The sequence below is a fragment of the Sparus aurata genome, chromosome 8 (assembly GCF_900880675.1).
Source record: "Sparus aurata chromosome 8, fSpaAur1.1, whole genome shotgun sequence".
NCBI lineage: Eukaryota > Metazoa > Chordata > Actinopteri > Spariformes > Sparidae > Sparus > Sparus aurata.
Window position 1 is genome coordinate 6,785,452 of NC_044194.1, and position 16,850 is coordinate 6,802,301.

At 40.5% G+C, this 16,850-nt stretch overlaps 1 protein-coding gene across 2 annotated transcripts in view; it reads left to right on the plus strand.

The window, feature by feature from the left end:
- furinb (furin (paired basic amino acid cleaving enzyme) b) overlaps positions 1 to 16,850 on the plus strand; it is an 81,993-nt gene that overhangs the window by 30,620 nt on the left and 34,523 nt on the right. For both annotated transcript variants that reach the window (XM_030426384.1, XM_030426385.1), the window contains exon 3: positions 9,083 to 9,181. In XM_030426384.1, the coding sequence (XP_030282244.1) occupies positions 9,083 to 9,181 (99 nt within the window). The remainder of the gene's footprint in view (positions 1 to 9,082; positions 9,182 to 16,850) is intronic.

Consider the following 16,850-nt stretch of genomic DNA (forward strand, 5'->3'; position numbering starts at 1 on the left):
AAGGGCACCATTAACACAAATGAGTGGAGGAGGAGAGATTGTTTTTTGTGTGATGGAGTCAAGTGCAGATTGTGTGTGGTACTCACCTCAGATCAGAGAAGCTTTTTACATTTTTATGACATGGTAATCAAGGTGACATGGTGCCTCCGGCACAAACTGAAGGCCAACAGCACTCAGGTTCTGCTTGTGCACCACAACACCTCTGAATACTAAGCACTTAAACGTTGTCAATATTTCAGAAGACTTCCAATTGCAACAAGGTTTCTGTTAATTCACTCTCCTGCTATATTTTTGTCTCCCTCCTCATTTGCATAGTGCTATGCTTCATTGCCTTAGCTCTTTGTCAGATGCATTCACCGTGGTGGCCCATTGTGTTTCCGTAGCTTCTTTAGATCCAAAGAGCACTGATGCTGTTCGTCTGCAGAATGTCTGTGTACTCTACCCCTCTCCCGACAGCCTGGAAATTAACCCAGTTTGATCTCAATCCTTTGCTTTCCGCTGAGGTTGTTTTCATATATCATCGAGTCTCCTCCTGTTTTTCCTCATGGCAAGAGGAAGAGGCCCCATGTGGGCCCTGTTTCAGCAAAGACTGTGTTTACCAATGCGTCTGAATACATGTTAGTCTATCTCCCATCCTCCACCCTATTTCTTGCTAAATGAAAGGTAACAGAAGCATTACATGGAGAGTTGCCTAGCTTCCGTCACCCTTAGGACATCACAGACCATTGCTCTGTAATATCAGAGACGGTTAGAAGAATAATTACTGGTATCACCAATGCATAGTGGAACCAGCCCCAATTCTGCACTGAGGTACTGCATAAGGCAAATGGATCCAACTCTCCCTTGGCACCATGAATATTCGTCGCTCCGGTGAAGCACAGTTAAAGTTGGGTGTTTGCTAATTTGGTTAGCACATTCCTCCAACCAGGACAGGGATTTGAGACTTAAGAATCACCCCCGTGGGATAAATCTCAAATTAAAGAGGCAAGGAGCGATCTGAAATATTTAATATGTCTCTCTTTCGCACACATACACAGACACACACTCACGCAGACACAGACCCTCCTTCACATGCAAGGTCTTTTTTTTATCTCTCTCAGTCTCCCTTTCTCAAGGCCATAGCTTTGAATCTTTGGAGTGCATGTGTGTCTTTTTTTCTGTGTGTTTGTGTGTGTGTGTGTGTGTGTGTGTGTGTGTGTGTGTGTGTGCGTGTGTTTGTGTGTGTGTATGTGTGGGTGTGGGTGTGTGTGCGCATGTTCAAATTACTTTAAATACGAGCATGTTTGCGAGTTCCAGATGCTTGCTGGATGGATCAGTGCCACTCTGAGCAAAGTTGGGCTGCGTGATGATATTCCTTTACTCTGTATGTGTGTCTGTGTGTGCGTGTGTTTGTTTTTTTTTGATAAGCCCCGCTCTCCTTGCTCTGCCCCTTATCTTTTCACTGAAAAATCGGGTATCCCATCTTTTTTTTTTCTGCTTTTCCATTTTTTTTTTATGTGTGCAGCAAATGCATGAGAATGAGATTCATACTCCGAGGCCATTTCATTTTCTGACCCAATCTAACTCTAAACCCTTTGCATTAAGGCATAAGAGATACGGTGTAGATTCACCATGTTTTATTCAGGCACAGAATCACAGGGAGTGATACCATCATTGATAAGAATTACAAGGCAGTAGTCATTTACCGTGATGGGACTGTATAAATTAAGTTTTATGATAATATTAGCCAAAGGTCAGGCATCAGTAGAGCCTCTATATTTCTGCTATCCTAGCGTCTACAGTGACACATTCCTTTTGTACCCATTTCCTACTTGATTTTCCACCATCTACACACATATTTTCCTGTGATATATTCCTTTCTCCTGCCTCTCTTTCATGTCTCTACTTTCTTTTCACATTCTCTCTGTGCCCTACTCTCCCAGAATAGGAAGAACTACTCTGACCAGACACACCTTGATTTAGAATCCCTTTACCTTCAAGGTCTTTGTGCCCTTTCCCTACAACTACAAGAACAACCCTTCTGTATTTTTTTTTTTTATACCGCTGCAGGTACGGTCTTCATAGGCATTTTGTTAAATCTTCGCTATTCAGCCACATAATTAGCCAGAGGGTTGTTTTTTTTTTTGTTTTTTTTTGTGGCTTTTTCCCAAGACAGCAAGTCCCTGGAGCTGGTGGATGTGGCCAAGGCGGGCTACATGCAAAATCGGAGCTAAGACGCAAACAAATAATTACCCTTCATTTGAAAACACTCAATTAGCCTCTGTTTCAGAGTAAAATAATGAGCCTCTCCCACTAAGCGGAACCCCAGAGTTTCAGCAGTAATTAGTTTAAAAGATGGCAACCCAGTGGCTCAGTGGACGATAATAACATGACTATTATATTAGCCCAACAGCAAATGCTCCTCTATACCGACACAAGAGCACATTTGCTGTGTATATAAAGTGTAAGCAACAAAGGAAGCACCCATTTCAGTAGGGTAAGCATCAATGAGTGATTTTCTGTGAATAAGCAACATAGATAAAAGGAGAGGCAGCATGTAAGAGGAAAGGCCAGTGAAAAGAAAGGGTTGGTGTGCTGTGTGGCAATCAATGAGCTCCGCTGTGCCCCTGACATTTCTATCTCAGACATGCAACAGAAGCAGCCCCTGAGTGCCTTCCTACTGTACAGAGGAAGAGAATTGTGTGCATTTAGCATTTATGCGGCTGCCTCCATCAAGGTTAGTGGAATCATATATCACTGGCTGTGAATTAAGGTGCTCAGTGTTTAGAGTGAAATACTACCATTGCTGTGTCTCTAACCAACCATTGATTGCTAGCGTTTTTCCTTGAAGGATGGGTCTGATTGATGCCAATTCCAATAAGGTGGATTTGCATCTGTGCACTTTGCCCAAGGATAGGAGAATGCACTAAATGTGGAACTCTGTCACAGTCAATATAAGTATGGTGGACCTTTAAGCTCCAATGCTAGATACTGAATATTTGTATTCAGTTCCCATGCTGAATGCTTACAAACACACACCAATCCATGCACACACACTCCTCTTCTACTGCCTCTACACTCCCACTCTGAATATTGGAATTCTTCTGAGTCTCCCTGCGGAGTTTCAGTTTGTTGATAAGCAAAATTAGATTTTATTATGTACCTTCGCCGTCGCCTATCACTTGAGACAACCACATCGTCTCGAGCACGAAACAAATTTCAGGCACATTTCTCAACAAGTGCACTGCATAATTTTATCCTTGCCAGTTTGATGAGAGTGGAACGAAAAAACTTTTCCTCGTTTCAAATCAGTTTGTAACATTGGAGAGTTGCCTAAACACTTGTATGCACATACAGCGCAATGTGAAATAACATTAGGTTACAGCCCAGTGAAAGCTTGCTACATTTCTGTTTTCGGCACCGCTGAGCTGAGGCCAATCCCCTGTGGCCAATATTGACTTAACAACTGTGGCGGTAGATGGCTAGAGACCAAGGCAGCCACCATAGAAGAGAGCAGAACAGGATACAGCAGAATATGGGATGTAGGAGACACACCGTGTCATTACTTTCAGTGACCTTGAAGTGTAACAAGCACTCTGACTGATAATGTCAGCAGATAGCTTGAATTCCCTGGTGGAGTGAGAGTAATACCATGAGAGTGACCTCTGATATGAGACGTGCTGTGATAAACAGTGGCTTTTTAACTTCCATAGCCCAACAGTTAGGTAAAGGATTATAAGGGGGAGAAAAAAAAAAAAAATTAAACATTAATGTGGTGAGTGTGCCTACGGAATGGTGAAAGAACCCGGCGTGCATCTGGTTCGTGCCTCTTTGATGCTTCACACTGCTCTTGGACTGACAGAATGCTTTTGATAAGCAATGTTAATGTCAGATGCACTCAAAGTCAGCCCGAGCGTAGACTCCCACATCTGTCTGTCTCACACAACTGCGCACTCTTTTAAGTTCAAAGTTGTTAAAATTACAAACTTGGAATACTTGACATTCACATCAGATGAACCCAATTTGGACAAATCTCACTTCATAAATGATGCCATTCCAGCAGTCAAAGAATTTAAGTTTTCCTTGTGATGCACTAAGGATTCCAACCAAAAATAGATGGAAAGTTTTTCATGATAACCACTCTTAAAGTCCACGCTGCAGACTCACAGACCCGGCACAGTCCGCTTCAAGAGAGTGCTGTCCCATTGTGAAGCTACAGAAGCATCATCGCAGTATTTCTATGGTAAATGGTAGGACTGGGCAACAAAGTCAACCATCACAGTATTTTTACCAATACCTTTATCAATATTGAGACAATATGGTAGGGATGAATAGTGGTACTTACACAAAATATCAGCATAATGACATTCTTGATAGATAATCATTGGTAATGTAGACATAATGACCAAGTGGTAAAGACAAGTCAAGGGCAAGAAGTAGAACGGACTTATAAGTTCAGAAAATTACATTACTTTACTCTAATGCAACATTTATGCCATATCACAATATGCCGTTGTCCACAATCTATGTTGGACTAGACATAGTTTCAAATACCGATAATAATGTAATATAAATATGCATATTTTCCTGCAGTTCACTAAAAATATTGTCCTTTGTGATACGCTGTTGTTGTTCTCGACAGAATCTGAATGGATTTCAGAACACCATGAAAAGTGTTCAATGCAAGGTTCACTTATGGACTACTTCGGAGCTAGGATCTTTCAAAGGTCTTTTCAGAGAACCTGGGTATATTATTGTGCTCCATATACTTTGTAAGAAAAGTTTACAAGGACATTTTTATTGTAATCTGTCCTTTCACTATCTACTGCATTCACTATCTGAGAACATTAACAACTCTGAAATATTCTTTTGGATGTTGTAAAGGGAATAAGATATGTCTCTTTAAGACCTGAATGCACAGACTCCAAAGTCATTTATAAGTAAACCTCTTATTCAACCTGATGCTAGTCCATCCTATCATCTTAAACCTACATAGAGTCTATTACAATTTTAGTAAAATCTCTTATCTCTTGAAGGATTGTCCTAGACTCACATGTAATATCCTACTGAGTACGTTTAATAGAGTGCATTCTTGCCGAGGTCAAGACAGTTTCATACTTGCACATGCCACTGGCAATACATGTTTCTTTTCATGAAGAATGTACTGGTTCTTCGTGTCCACAATGTGAAGATTTGTGTTGATTTAGATTTGACCTGAGAGAGACCTTGGGGAACGCTAAGAATGTAATATTCATCTGTGAAGATACATATTTTAGATATCGTCAACTATGTAAGTACATTTCAAACCTAAGTGGAATATTCTTAATTAATGTAGACTTTAAATTATTTAGACTAAGTTTTATGATGATGATTCAAATCGTCAAAATCTCAAGTTATGTTTTTTTGGGGTAAAACCCAAATCAGTCAATGGTTGTGTCTAGTCGAGTCTTTCATTATAGATAGTCAGGTCCCAGTTACTCCAACCCCGTATTTATAAAGAGAAAAGTGTTAAGTAAAGTCAAAATAACTAATATGCATAGTTATTACTATATATATATATATATATATATATATATATATATATATATATATATATATATATATATATATATATATATATATATTCTCTAAAAATACTTAAAAACTAGTAATTTAGAGTCTGTATGTCTCAAGTGAATTCAAGTCACGAGTCTTAAACTTCTAAGTCAAAGTCAGATCTTATGTTATTTATTTTCTGTCATGCAAGTTGCAAGACAAAAAAACATTGACTCGAGTCAACTAGAGCCCAAATCTCTGGTGAAAGGATTATCTGCTGATTTGTGTTAAAGATTAACCTTGAGGCTACATGAAGGTAAAGACATTATAGAGATGGGAGAGAAACAACTAAAGTGAGAACTACCTGAAAAAGCTACTTCTAGCACTGCTCAGTGGGAAAGTGTAAAGGGCAGTATGCCTCTAATGCAGACTCAGAGCATAGTGGCAGGGTGACTAATGACCCCAAGTGCTCTCAATTATTATCGCTGGCACACATGCACAGACACACACACGCGCACACACACACACACCGTGTGATTCATTTTGGTACAGACTGTAGAAAGGCATGACTCAGCCACGCTCATGGAGAGCTACACCAACATTTCGATCTCCATCTCAATTTCCCAAGGCCCATAGACTCTAGGTCTAAATGAGGACATCAGCACTTCAGGAAATAGGTTTGTCCCAAAGAAAAGCCACCCCAGTGCAGTGCAAATTAGCCTCCTGCCCTGCCGCAATCAATGTGAAAGTGGGTCTCATTAATTTCTTGGGTCACACCTCAGTCTTGCATTATTCAAGGCCATTTCCTTTTGCGTGGCTTTTGACGTTATTTGTCTCGACGGGTCGTCTGTAAGGTCAGACGCTGATCGTCTAATTTACTGAAGATATAACGGCATCAACTGAGTGTCTCCAAGGGGAACACACTGTTATGGTCATGCAATTTCACCTCGTGGCAATATATTGATATTCTATTGTAGACTATATCTCATCTTAGATGTTGTTGTAAGTTAAATTGTTATATGGCATAAAGCCTGGTTTTAAGGCTGGATTACAGAAAAGTGTTGTGTATTTCTGAATTTACCAGACTGTTCTAATACTTGCCTCTACCCACTCAAATGTCTGTTTGCACAGGACTAGTATTACCTTGGGACCTTGAGTAACTCATAATAATTCTGGATGACAGCTGTGTCCACCACATATTACATATTATTTCACAAACCTTCATATTATATCTTTTTTTTCTTTTTTTTTTTTTTTCTGTTCAATCCAGTTTTGTTTTTTTTTTATTTCCAAGGGACGTTGCTTGTAAATGAACATTACTGTAAATATGCCCAGAATCTTCATCTGTAGTCCCTGTGGTTTTGGGTTGTATTTCTTTTTAAACATATGTTTTCTGTTCTCAGACAACTGAACAAGGAAGAATATGTTTAACAGAAGTCAGTAGCTATACTGTGAAATCAGTTATTTTGACGTTTAAAAGTGATGTCAGAGACAGTTAGGAGGAACAAAAGGTTGTCATATTCAAGTATGCAGAAGTGACACATGCAGAAAGTGGGTACATTTGCTCTAAACTATATCAATAATGTGCCTGCTGGAGAACAGGTGCTTTGGTTCTGAAAGTTGATGTTACATGGAGCCTTGATAATGTCAGTAAGTAGGAGTAAAATACAGACTTTGCCTATCCCGTGCGTGGGGTGGTAATTTCTAAATCACATGAGGTCCTTTGGTAATACTCGTCCTGTGCAAATATGGCTTGGTCATTATACCCACATTACTGAATTTTTCAAAAAATCTCATTGTTTTATTATTTTGTCAAGGTACCGACAGTCATCCTGACAATATCATCGCGATATCGAGGTATTTGATCAAAATATACTGAGACATTCAATTCTTTCACCCAGAGATTTTGTGATATAGCCTTTGAATTACACAATATTATTTAAAGCTCTATCCTTTTGCAAAGCCGTCTCCTCACAAAAGCAGCTTTATTAATCTTCTCCACACATAAATGTGTGCTACATGAACTGCTATAATTTTTTTGTATTACACCAGTTAAGACTGATGGTCACTTGGGTTTATGTGGAAATTATCACAGCAAGAGAGATTTAAAAATCAAGCCCTAATTACAAATATTTGACAAATGAAGTCAAATTGGCCGGCACTTGGCTGGCAGCTTTATATCAGTGCTGCCAGGCTGAGCCTCGGAGCTCCATCCTTCCAGTCTGGTCGGCTCGCAGACAGCCAGCCGGCAAAATCAGCCTGCAGCCCCAGGAGAGCCTTCCATCCTGCTGCGTCTGCTCTTCTCCTCCTCACAAACATCCATCCTGCCTGGTCGGCCTGTCAAACCCAGCACCCACATCCACCCTTGCCGATCCCTTCGTCATCCCACCTCCCTCCCCTCTTCCTCCGCTCCACTGAGCTTGTGAAGGTGAGCCAGTCCCCAGCGGCGCTACTATACAGATTGCGATGCTTCCTCTTCAAATGGAGGCAGCTCTCTCTTGTGAATACCCATGCGAAGAGTGGCAGGGCTCCTCCTCGTCTTCCTCCCCCTCCACCTTTTGTTTGGTTATTTTGGCGTTTTATCGCACATTTATCTCTGGATGTCTGTATTATTTAGTGTCCCATTCTCAGGTCAGCTGTCCTTGATCATGACTAGGGGAGGAACAGGCTGCTCTGTGTGTCACTTAAGAGCAAGACTCACAAAAAGAAAGCACTCCCTGAGGCTTTAGGCCAGTTTGGTGACAGCTGTCAGCCAATTGCTTGTCCTTAAAAGCCCTTTTATGAGCAGGACGTGTGAAAGAACAACTACAGCGGCATGAGGAATGCTTCAGTCTAACTCTGAAGGGACTCTACCGCTAATGGATGCACCTAATCATTTTTCATAGATACTGTCCATCTGCAGCTGTATAATGGATGTCTTTCTGTCTGTGCACATCTGTGTGTGTGTGTGTGTGTGTGTGTGTGTGTGTGTGTGTGTGTGTGTGTGTGTGTGTGTGTGTGTGTGTGTGTGTTTCTCCAGTCTGCAGAGAGCGGTTACTTTACCCCACTTACAGGTTAGCATCTGTTCCTCTGGGTTTTGTTGCTCTGTGGAATAGACAGGCTCGTTTATAATTCTCTCTGAAAGGCGGAAATATGAATCTGAGGTCTGATCAGACCCTTAAATAGATTTCTAACTCTGAACCGGCTTGTGAAAATTTAAACCTTGTTTAAATGATAATAAGAGTCCCATTTTGATAGCATTCGACGGCCACAACTTTCATTTGACTTTTACAGCACGTCTTCGGCAAAGACTCTCATGATATGTTACGGGTGTTAAAATTATGGTGGTTGTATCTTTCATAATCTTACGATGCTCATGTTTCCATCAACCAGATGCTCACTTTGTGTTGAATATGGACATAAATGCCAGGCTTCGGTGTCTGTCTGTCTGTTTCAGCTCCTTCCGAAGTGAACTCTATCTGCACGTTTGCTCGCGTGTGCACATGAATGCCTTGGTGAGCACGGAGCGTAATCTGGCCGTCCTGTTGCTGCAGGTGAACTCATTGCCTTTCCCTTTGTGTTTGTGCAGGTTTTTGGAGATTATTATCACTTCAGGCATCATGCCGTGGAGAAGAGGGCTTTGTCTGGCCACATGGGGATGCACATCAAACTGCAAAAAGAACCACAGGTAAGACTGGTGTCAGCTCTCACAGAGCTCATTGCTGCACTCCATGTTGGCAACAAAAGGCCAAAAGACAGATTGGATTACACATCGCTAGTGTGTAAATCGCAAGAGAAGAAAAGGATGCCAGCATCAATGACAGCCTGTCAAACTGTGTATTCTTTTAAGTCAGCACCAGTCCTTCCATCTGTCCCCCTGACCCCATCCGAAGTACCATGTAGCTGTAAATGTGCAAATTAAACACAACCCAACAGCTGGGATTGTCTCTGTGTTTGGGTTTGCTTTCTCTCCAGTCTTGTTAAAAATGTTTTTGCACCTCAATGTTAACTAGAGAGGAATATTGGCATGCATCCATAGACAAGAGCATTGTCCATCCCTAAATATCATCGTCATTTGGACATCTGGTTCTGAATTTGCACACAGCCAAACCACAAATTTATACCTGGCATACTGTAACTCTCTCGAAATCTCATTTTCTCTATTTACCAGATGAGTCAGCTTGTAGATGCCAACATAGAGGGGAGAAAAGGGAAAACCCTGCATTGATTTTATTTCTTAAACTGAGAGAGGTTTAAGCTCTTATCAAATATGGGGAAACTTCCTTTTTCAGAAAGCACGTTTTTTTCTTTTCATAGACAGTGAATTTTAAAATAACAGTGGAAGCAGAAGGAGTAGGTGGAGAAGGACAGAAAGTACTTATTATGTCCAGTTGTACATCAACCTTCATGAATAACAAGAACCTTTCTCTGTTTTTAGAAAGGTTATTGGGTTTCTTTACTTGATGCAGTTCATGCACTGGCTGGGGACGAATATGTTAGTGAATTTTCTACACTGATTAAATTAACAATAAAAACATTACTCTTGAATATTTATTACAACTATGGAAACACAATCAGGCAGTGTACACATTAAAGCATGTCCTCCTCAGCCAAGGAAACAAAAGATATGACCTTGAACAAAAAGATTTCATAGTACATTAATATTCTAATAAAATATGAAATGTATAGATTATTGCACCGCTGCCTTGTTAAGGCAATAGGAGATTTGCTATTAACATGTGAGAGTGTGTGTGCATGCATGTGAAGCAAGAACTATAACCAGGTTAGTATGGTACATTTTTCAAGTCTAAGATTGTCATAACCTTTTCATAGCCATGTCCATGGATTTAATTGCTTTAACACTAGAGCCACCGAGGGAGGGAATGTTATCTGAACCTGAGTGGGCAAAATGCCACACCAGTCCCAGCAACAAAAATAGGGATGCTCCACAAACTTCACTGTGAATGGTTTTCTCTTCACCTCCACTGTGTGTGGATTCTTAGTGAAGAAAAGCTCAAAACCCTGAGCAACAACAAATCTGTTTGCGTTGCAAGATGGAGTAACGCAAGGGAAAATATGTTCCTTTGTGATTGGGATGAAATCTGCTATACATCATGCTTATACTGTGATTGACCACCAGAGCAATCATCGTGACTGTTCGCTGTCTTGGCTTCACAATGGTGGAACGTGCTCCCCATTGATATGAGGTCGGCAGAGACTGTACACATCTGCTGTTGTGCGTACAGTTTTCAATGAATCTTCTTTCTGCAGACTGAAAACTCATCTGTTCAGACCGCACCTTGGCCCATGAAAAAGAAAAAATATTTGTTTCTTAATGTCGCACTTGGAGCATTGTGAAGCAGTTTAGCTTATTTGATGAAGCCAATGTATTTGCATTATTGTTAAATAAATGTACCGTATTGCAATTTAGTTTGATCACTTGAAATGCTCACAAAAAACAAGATTTTCCTCGTTGATGTCAAAGCTAATTAGCTGTGCTTACACATCGACATTTTTTTCATTCTGATTGAAGATTTCAGGTCAACTTTGACATCGGATGTGATCTTATATAGTTTGGATTTTTCATGCGAAGAAGCATTTATTAAGAGTTGCTTTGTGAAATGTGCAAAAGTCGTCTTCCTCTACCTTTCAGCACCAACCCACTCAGCAGTATATCTTTGGCACAAGATTGATCAGCAGATGGATTTCGTTCATCTTACAGAGCAGTAGTTGCAATTTTTGCGTTGCCTGCGAGGTCTACAGGTTGTTATTTCTCATTTTACTACCATGCAGGCATCCAATATTGTTCAGTTCTTAAAAATGTTAATCAAAAACAAACTCTCTGCAGAGGTCAACTTTAGGTTGGAAGCCTTTTTTTTTGGAAGAGGAGAAATATTCATCCCTATTGTATTAAGACTGAGGGCATGCACGGAAAAAATACAGCCTGATTATTTTCTTATCAGGTTAAATTGTTTCCATGGTACTGCCCCTCTGCAATGAAAGTTTCGGAAATCCTATTGAGATGTTTTTATGAATATTAGCCTCTGTGTAAACATGGCTACTGATCAGCAAGCTAGTCAACCAAGGTAACATGGGATAGATGTGCGAGTGTGCAGTAGGCACACTCTCTTTCAGTGCTTCTACCACCTGACTCAGCAACACGCTGCTGCCATGTTAACATTGGAAACACTGAAGGCAGCATTGGTAATTGCAGCTATTTAAGAGCATCTTAAAAGGTATCGGACTGGTGCTAAAAGGGGGCATTTAAGAGGTGGGAACAGACTGGGCCATCTGTAACAAGGCAGGGCTGCCAAGTAGAGCCCAAGGATTCCTCCCTATATTTTCCAACTCAAGCTGGTTGGAGAGGACCAATGTGATGTGACAAGCTCCGACGCCAAAGACATCATTAGTGAGATATGGTGACATTCACTGAGGCCGGTGTCAGAGGTCAGGATAAATGGACATTAACAAGGCTCTGAGATCAGATGGGTTCAGAGGTGTCTGCCTGGGAGCAGTGAGAGAGTACTATGGCACTCAGCTGGCTATAAGAATTGTTTTGAAATATCCAAAATAAACAACATAGCAGATTTAGGATGGGCAGTGACAGAGGCATGGATTTTGTCATTGTTGCTGAGGAGGATTTAATGATGGAGAATACTGGATTTTAGAGTTGTGTGCACTGCCAAGTTTTTCCTCGCTTGAATCTAGAGTCGAAGGACAGAGGATGTCGTTCACTGTACAGTTTGTAAAGCCCACTGAGGCAATGTGATTGTGATTTTGGGCTTTATAAATAAAAATGGATTTGATTTAATTTGATTTGGTAGGGCTTGAAATGCAGAGGGAACTGTTGGCAGAACCGCAGGACTTGTTAGAAACAGTCAATAGAAAGTTGAAATCCTCCTACGTAGTGCCTGGAAAGGAGCAGAATTAATCTGTAAAATAGAAAGTGAGGTTAACTGTGTGGCTAGATTGCCTATTTCCTTTATTTGCTATTTGCCATTTGGCAGTACCAAGTACAAGAGCATCTTGAACTTAAAACTGGAGCCCTAACAGCTGAGCCGGGGAGATAAAGACGTTTCCACTATGAAGACATTTTTGACAGAAGACATTTTGTCTCACAGGTTCGTCTGAGTCAGTAGTTCAAGTTAACACTGTGCTTAAACCCTCAGCTACTTGGGTCGACAGGTTTCTAGCAAAGGAGCAACAGTTTGTCCCTAGGTTACTTACACACCCACACAAGCAGAAACAGACCAAACCTTAGGCAAAGCATGACCACTGCCAAAAAACATCACAGCCAAAGTGAGTGGGTTTGTGTTTACATGTGTTTATTAGTGTGCATTTGTAAATTTGTGTGCGGGAGACCATCTGATCCCTGGAAAAGGGTAAAGAAGAGGTTCAGTCTCACCTACTTCAAAGAAAACACATTTGAAACGCAGTTAAACATAATGGATGGGATTTGGATTAGTCAGTGCTAAGCTTTGAGCTTGTTACAGTTTTTCCTGTCTGTAATCTGGCCGCTGTCTCTCACATTACCCCCATTGTCCCTTTCCCCTGCTCGGTGGTGCTAACATGCCGCTTATCACCATCCCCTTTGAATAATCACTCAGCGGCAAGATGACATTGGCAGCTGCATAAGCTTTTACCATTATGCTTGTGAGGGTTGTTTGTCATCTCTCCACTCCACGCTGCACACCTTCTCTGTGAAGGAAAGAATCGATTTGTTTTGGGGTGGCTGCTGTTGGTTTTGTAAAACCGCAGTGGAAGGCAGCTTACCGCATACTGTGTTTCAGAGGGACCTTTGCCTACAATACATCTCTCTCTCCCTCCCTCCCTCCCTCCCTCCCTCCCTCCCTCTCTCTCTCTCTCTCTATCTATCTATCTATCTCTCTCTCTCTCTGTCTTTACTACTCTCCTTTGCCTCACTAATACAGGATGGGAATGTTCTATATTTTTCTAACTGTCACCTAAACTCATAATGTTAAAAACTTAATCAAGCAGGTTGTCTCTCAGTTCTCGCAGACTTCCACACTTTTCCACTGATTCCTACTGAAGACACAAATGTTTGCATAAGATTTACCCGAGTGACAGAGGGAAATATTGTATTTGTCGGGGACTATGGGGACTGCTGATGATTTCCAAGAACAATAGATTAGCAGTTTAGGCTTTTGACTGAAAAAATTGCTGGAATGATTAATTAAATATCAAAGGAGATACCACTGCCATGTCAGTTATGTTTTCAAATGTGTTTGTTTGTTTGGTTGTTGGTTGTTTGTTGGTTGTTTGTTGGTTGTTTGGTTGGTTGGTTGGTTGTTTGTTGGTTGGTTGGTTGGTTGGTTGGTTGGTTGGTCAGTAAAGTTACCCAAAAACTACTGAATGGATCGCCATAAAACTTGGATGGATGATGGTACTTGGCGCAGATTGAACCAAATTAACTTCTTCTTGATGGACAAAAATCAGGCGTATAAAGTGTAGGTGGCTGGCATCAATGAGTGAGTATAAAAGTGCAACGCTGGGCCTTGAAGATGTATGTACTCTACTGAGTGCTGTTCTAGTGTTCAGTGAATCTTCTTTTGATCAACTAATTGATTAATCCACAAACCCTTGGAGCACTGAAGACTAAGGGTGTTTATCACATTAGGTATGATCAGTTCTGGGTCTGGGTCTCTGATGTGAAAGCACCCTTAAAGAGGGATTTTTCCCTATCAGATTGTTTGATTTTGATTATTTTTAGAGGCCTGAATGGATACAATTATCCAGTAATTCACAAGAAAAACATCAAAGATTAAAGAAATGTCTTAAAAGTAAACCATGAATATGTGTTTTTCTGCTCTTATATTCTGTTTATCTTCTCCCAACACTTCAAATTAATCTTGTGACCCCTCTGGAGTGCTGTTAGCCCCAGGCTAGAAACACTGATTTACAGTACAAGAGCATTTATCGGGATCCAGTCCAAATAAACTACAGTGCCCATGTTTATCCTAATGTGCCACAGTGGAATAAGATTTATCAGGCTTTAGATACAAAGACAGTACTTTTTAACTAAATCAGTTTGTTGTTGGGTTGAGGTCTTTCCATGGGATTTGTTGGTAAAACAAAAAGACTTGTCCTTTAACATGTATTTCTCTGATCTATAGAGCTGTGCTCCAAAAGTTACAAAGCCCAGTCTGCCTGTCTCACAGTGCCTCTGATTTTTCAAACAATACCAGCATGGCCTCTCCTTAGTCATCAGACAGGAATAGCCCTCAGGACACTGTGCAAGAGATGGAACAAATAGTTTATTGCTCCAGTGGATTACAGACCTAGACCTTCTTCTGGTCTCCTGATTGCTTCTTTGTGCGGCTGTGTTTTGCAACTCTTTCTCTGTCCTTTTCCCCAACCTCAGGGTGGTTATCACAGTGTACCTCTGTGTTCTTATTTAGCTCTCCATCTGACTGACTTGGCCTTCAGGAAAATATCTCTGATATTTGATAATCTAGGAGATAATAAGGAGAACATCTTGCTGGAGTGTTTGAATGCATTCCACATTATTTAATACGCATACACAAAATATGTTATGTAAAGGTGATGTTAAGTAAGCTGTGAACTGAATGCACTAATGTTAGTAATTTGCATTAATTTGCTATATGGTGATGATCATGCATTAGTTGTGCCTTTTCTCTAATATTAATGTGGTGTGCAGTGGGCAGCAGTGCAACGAGGTCAGGAGTGTGCAATTATAATGTAATGAAATGGGATACATGGTAATTAGTCTAGGGTCACTCGAATAAGGTTAATGACATCATTCTCTAAGGCAAAGTTTTCAACTAGGTTAGGAGCTTCAACAGACTCTGTAGCCGTGCTGAACATGTTTTCAGGAGACAACGTGCTTTATAGGAATTATCATAAAAAGTCAAGCAAACACAAAAGCCTCACAACTCCGAACACCTCCAACGGCAACATGGGAAGAAGAAAGAACTGGCTGAAAAGAAGTGAAATACTTAAATAACAAGCGGTACTTCCAGAATCTGCAGGGCATTGTAAAGGAAAATTCACACGTTTAGACACGCTTCGCTTGAGTGTTCTTAATAGAAAAGCGAGAGCCACTTTAAGCTTTGTCCCCTTCAGCAAAAAAATCAGCAATGGATGCATTTATCACTGACAGTAATAATACACAGCAGCATTTGCTTAAACAGATGCAGAAGATAAGCATCTCTGCTGTGGTTTCACTCCTTCCATACAGCTTCCTCCTACAGTATTAGTTCAGTCCCAGTTTGCAGTTAAATGTTATTTTAATGTTTTCTTTTACAATAACACGAAAAAACACATCTTCGTTGCTTTATAGGAATTATCATCTTCGTTGCTTTTGGTTTAAATGGAACAAAATGTAGTGTTTCAGTAAAGCAGTGAAACACTACTAACAAATCAATTGTTTTCTTTGTTAGTAATGAGAAAGTGTTTCTTATTCTTAGGTTACATAGTGTCAGCCTATCTTATTCTGACTCAAAGCTTAGGTATGAAATGCTAAGTTGTTAAGACACATGAAAATGAAATATTTAGTATCTGGAGGTGACTGGTGGAGGGAGTCTGCTGACAGTTTTCCATTTACCACATCAGGAAGCTGCGCTTCTACAATCACCCATGGGTTTGCAGGTGTAACATAAGAAAAGCTCCGACAGGATATTGTTTGTGTCATCTAGTATTTGTGTAGTCTGTGTTAAAATATTCAACCATCGACAAAAATATCAAATTCTATGGTTGTCCTTATGTATTCTTATTACTGGCAATCATGCACACAGAGCAAACTACCTGTCATAATAAATCAACAATACAACACAAGCACAATGAAACACAATGAAAATAGAATAGAAAAAAATCCTTCATCTTAACTGGCAGGTGGACAGACGTTAAATGATTTGCTATTGTGCGGCGTCTGGCAGGCTTGTTTGTAACAGTTTGATTTTGGTTTTTTTTTCCAACTTCAGAAACCAAACAGTAAAATGTCAGTTTCTATGTGAGATATTGGCAATTACTGTCACTCGCTGTGGTAGGGCTGGCCTGAGTGAATGGAATGTAGGAGGCAGACTCTCAACGCAGGGTTCAAGTATCAAAAATAGAGTTTTAATTCTTGCAGAAAGTGCCACCAAAATGCACAGTGAACCAAACAACAAAAAAGATATTTACAAAAAGTATCAAAGAAAAAAACAGTTAACTCAACTTGACTGAAAATAACTCCACTCAATATTAAAGTGAGACACACTGTGCACTCTCCTGCACACCTGGTGTCCTCTCTCTTTGACACCACACACTCCTCTGACTTCCCTGCATGCTGGGAGCCAAAGACAGGAATCCACCTGGACTCACCCAAGCCGCAGGGAAGC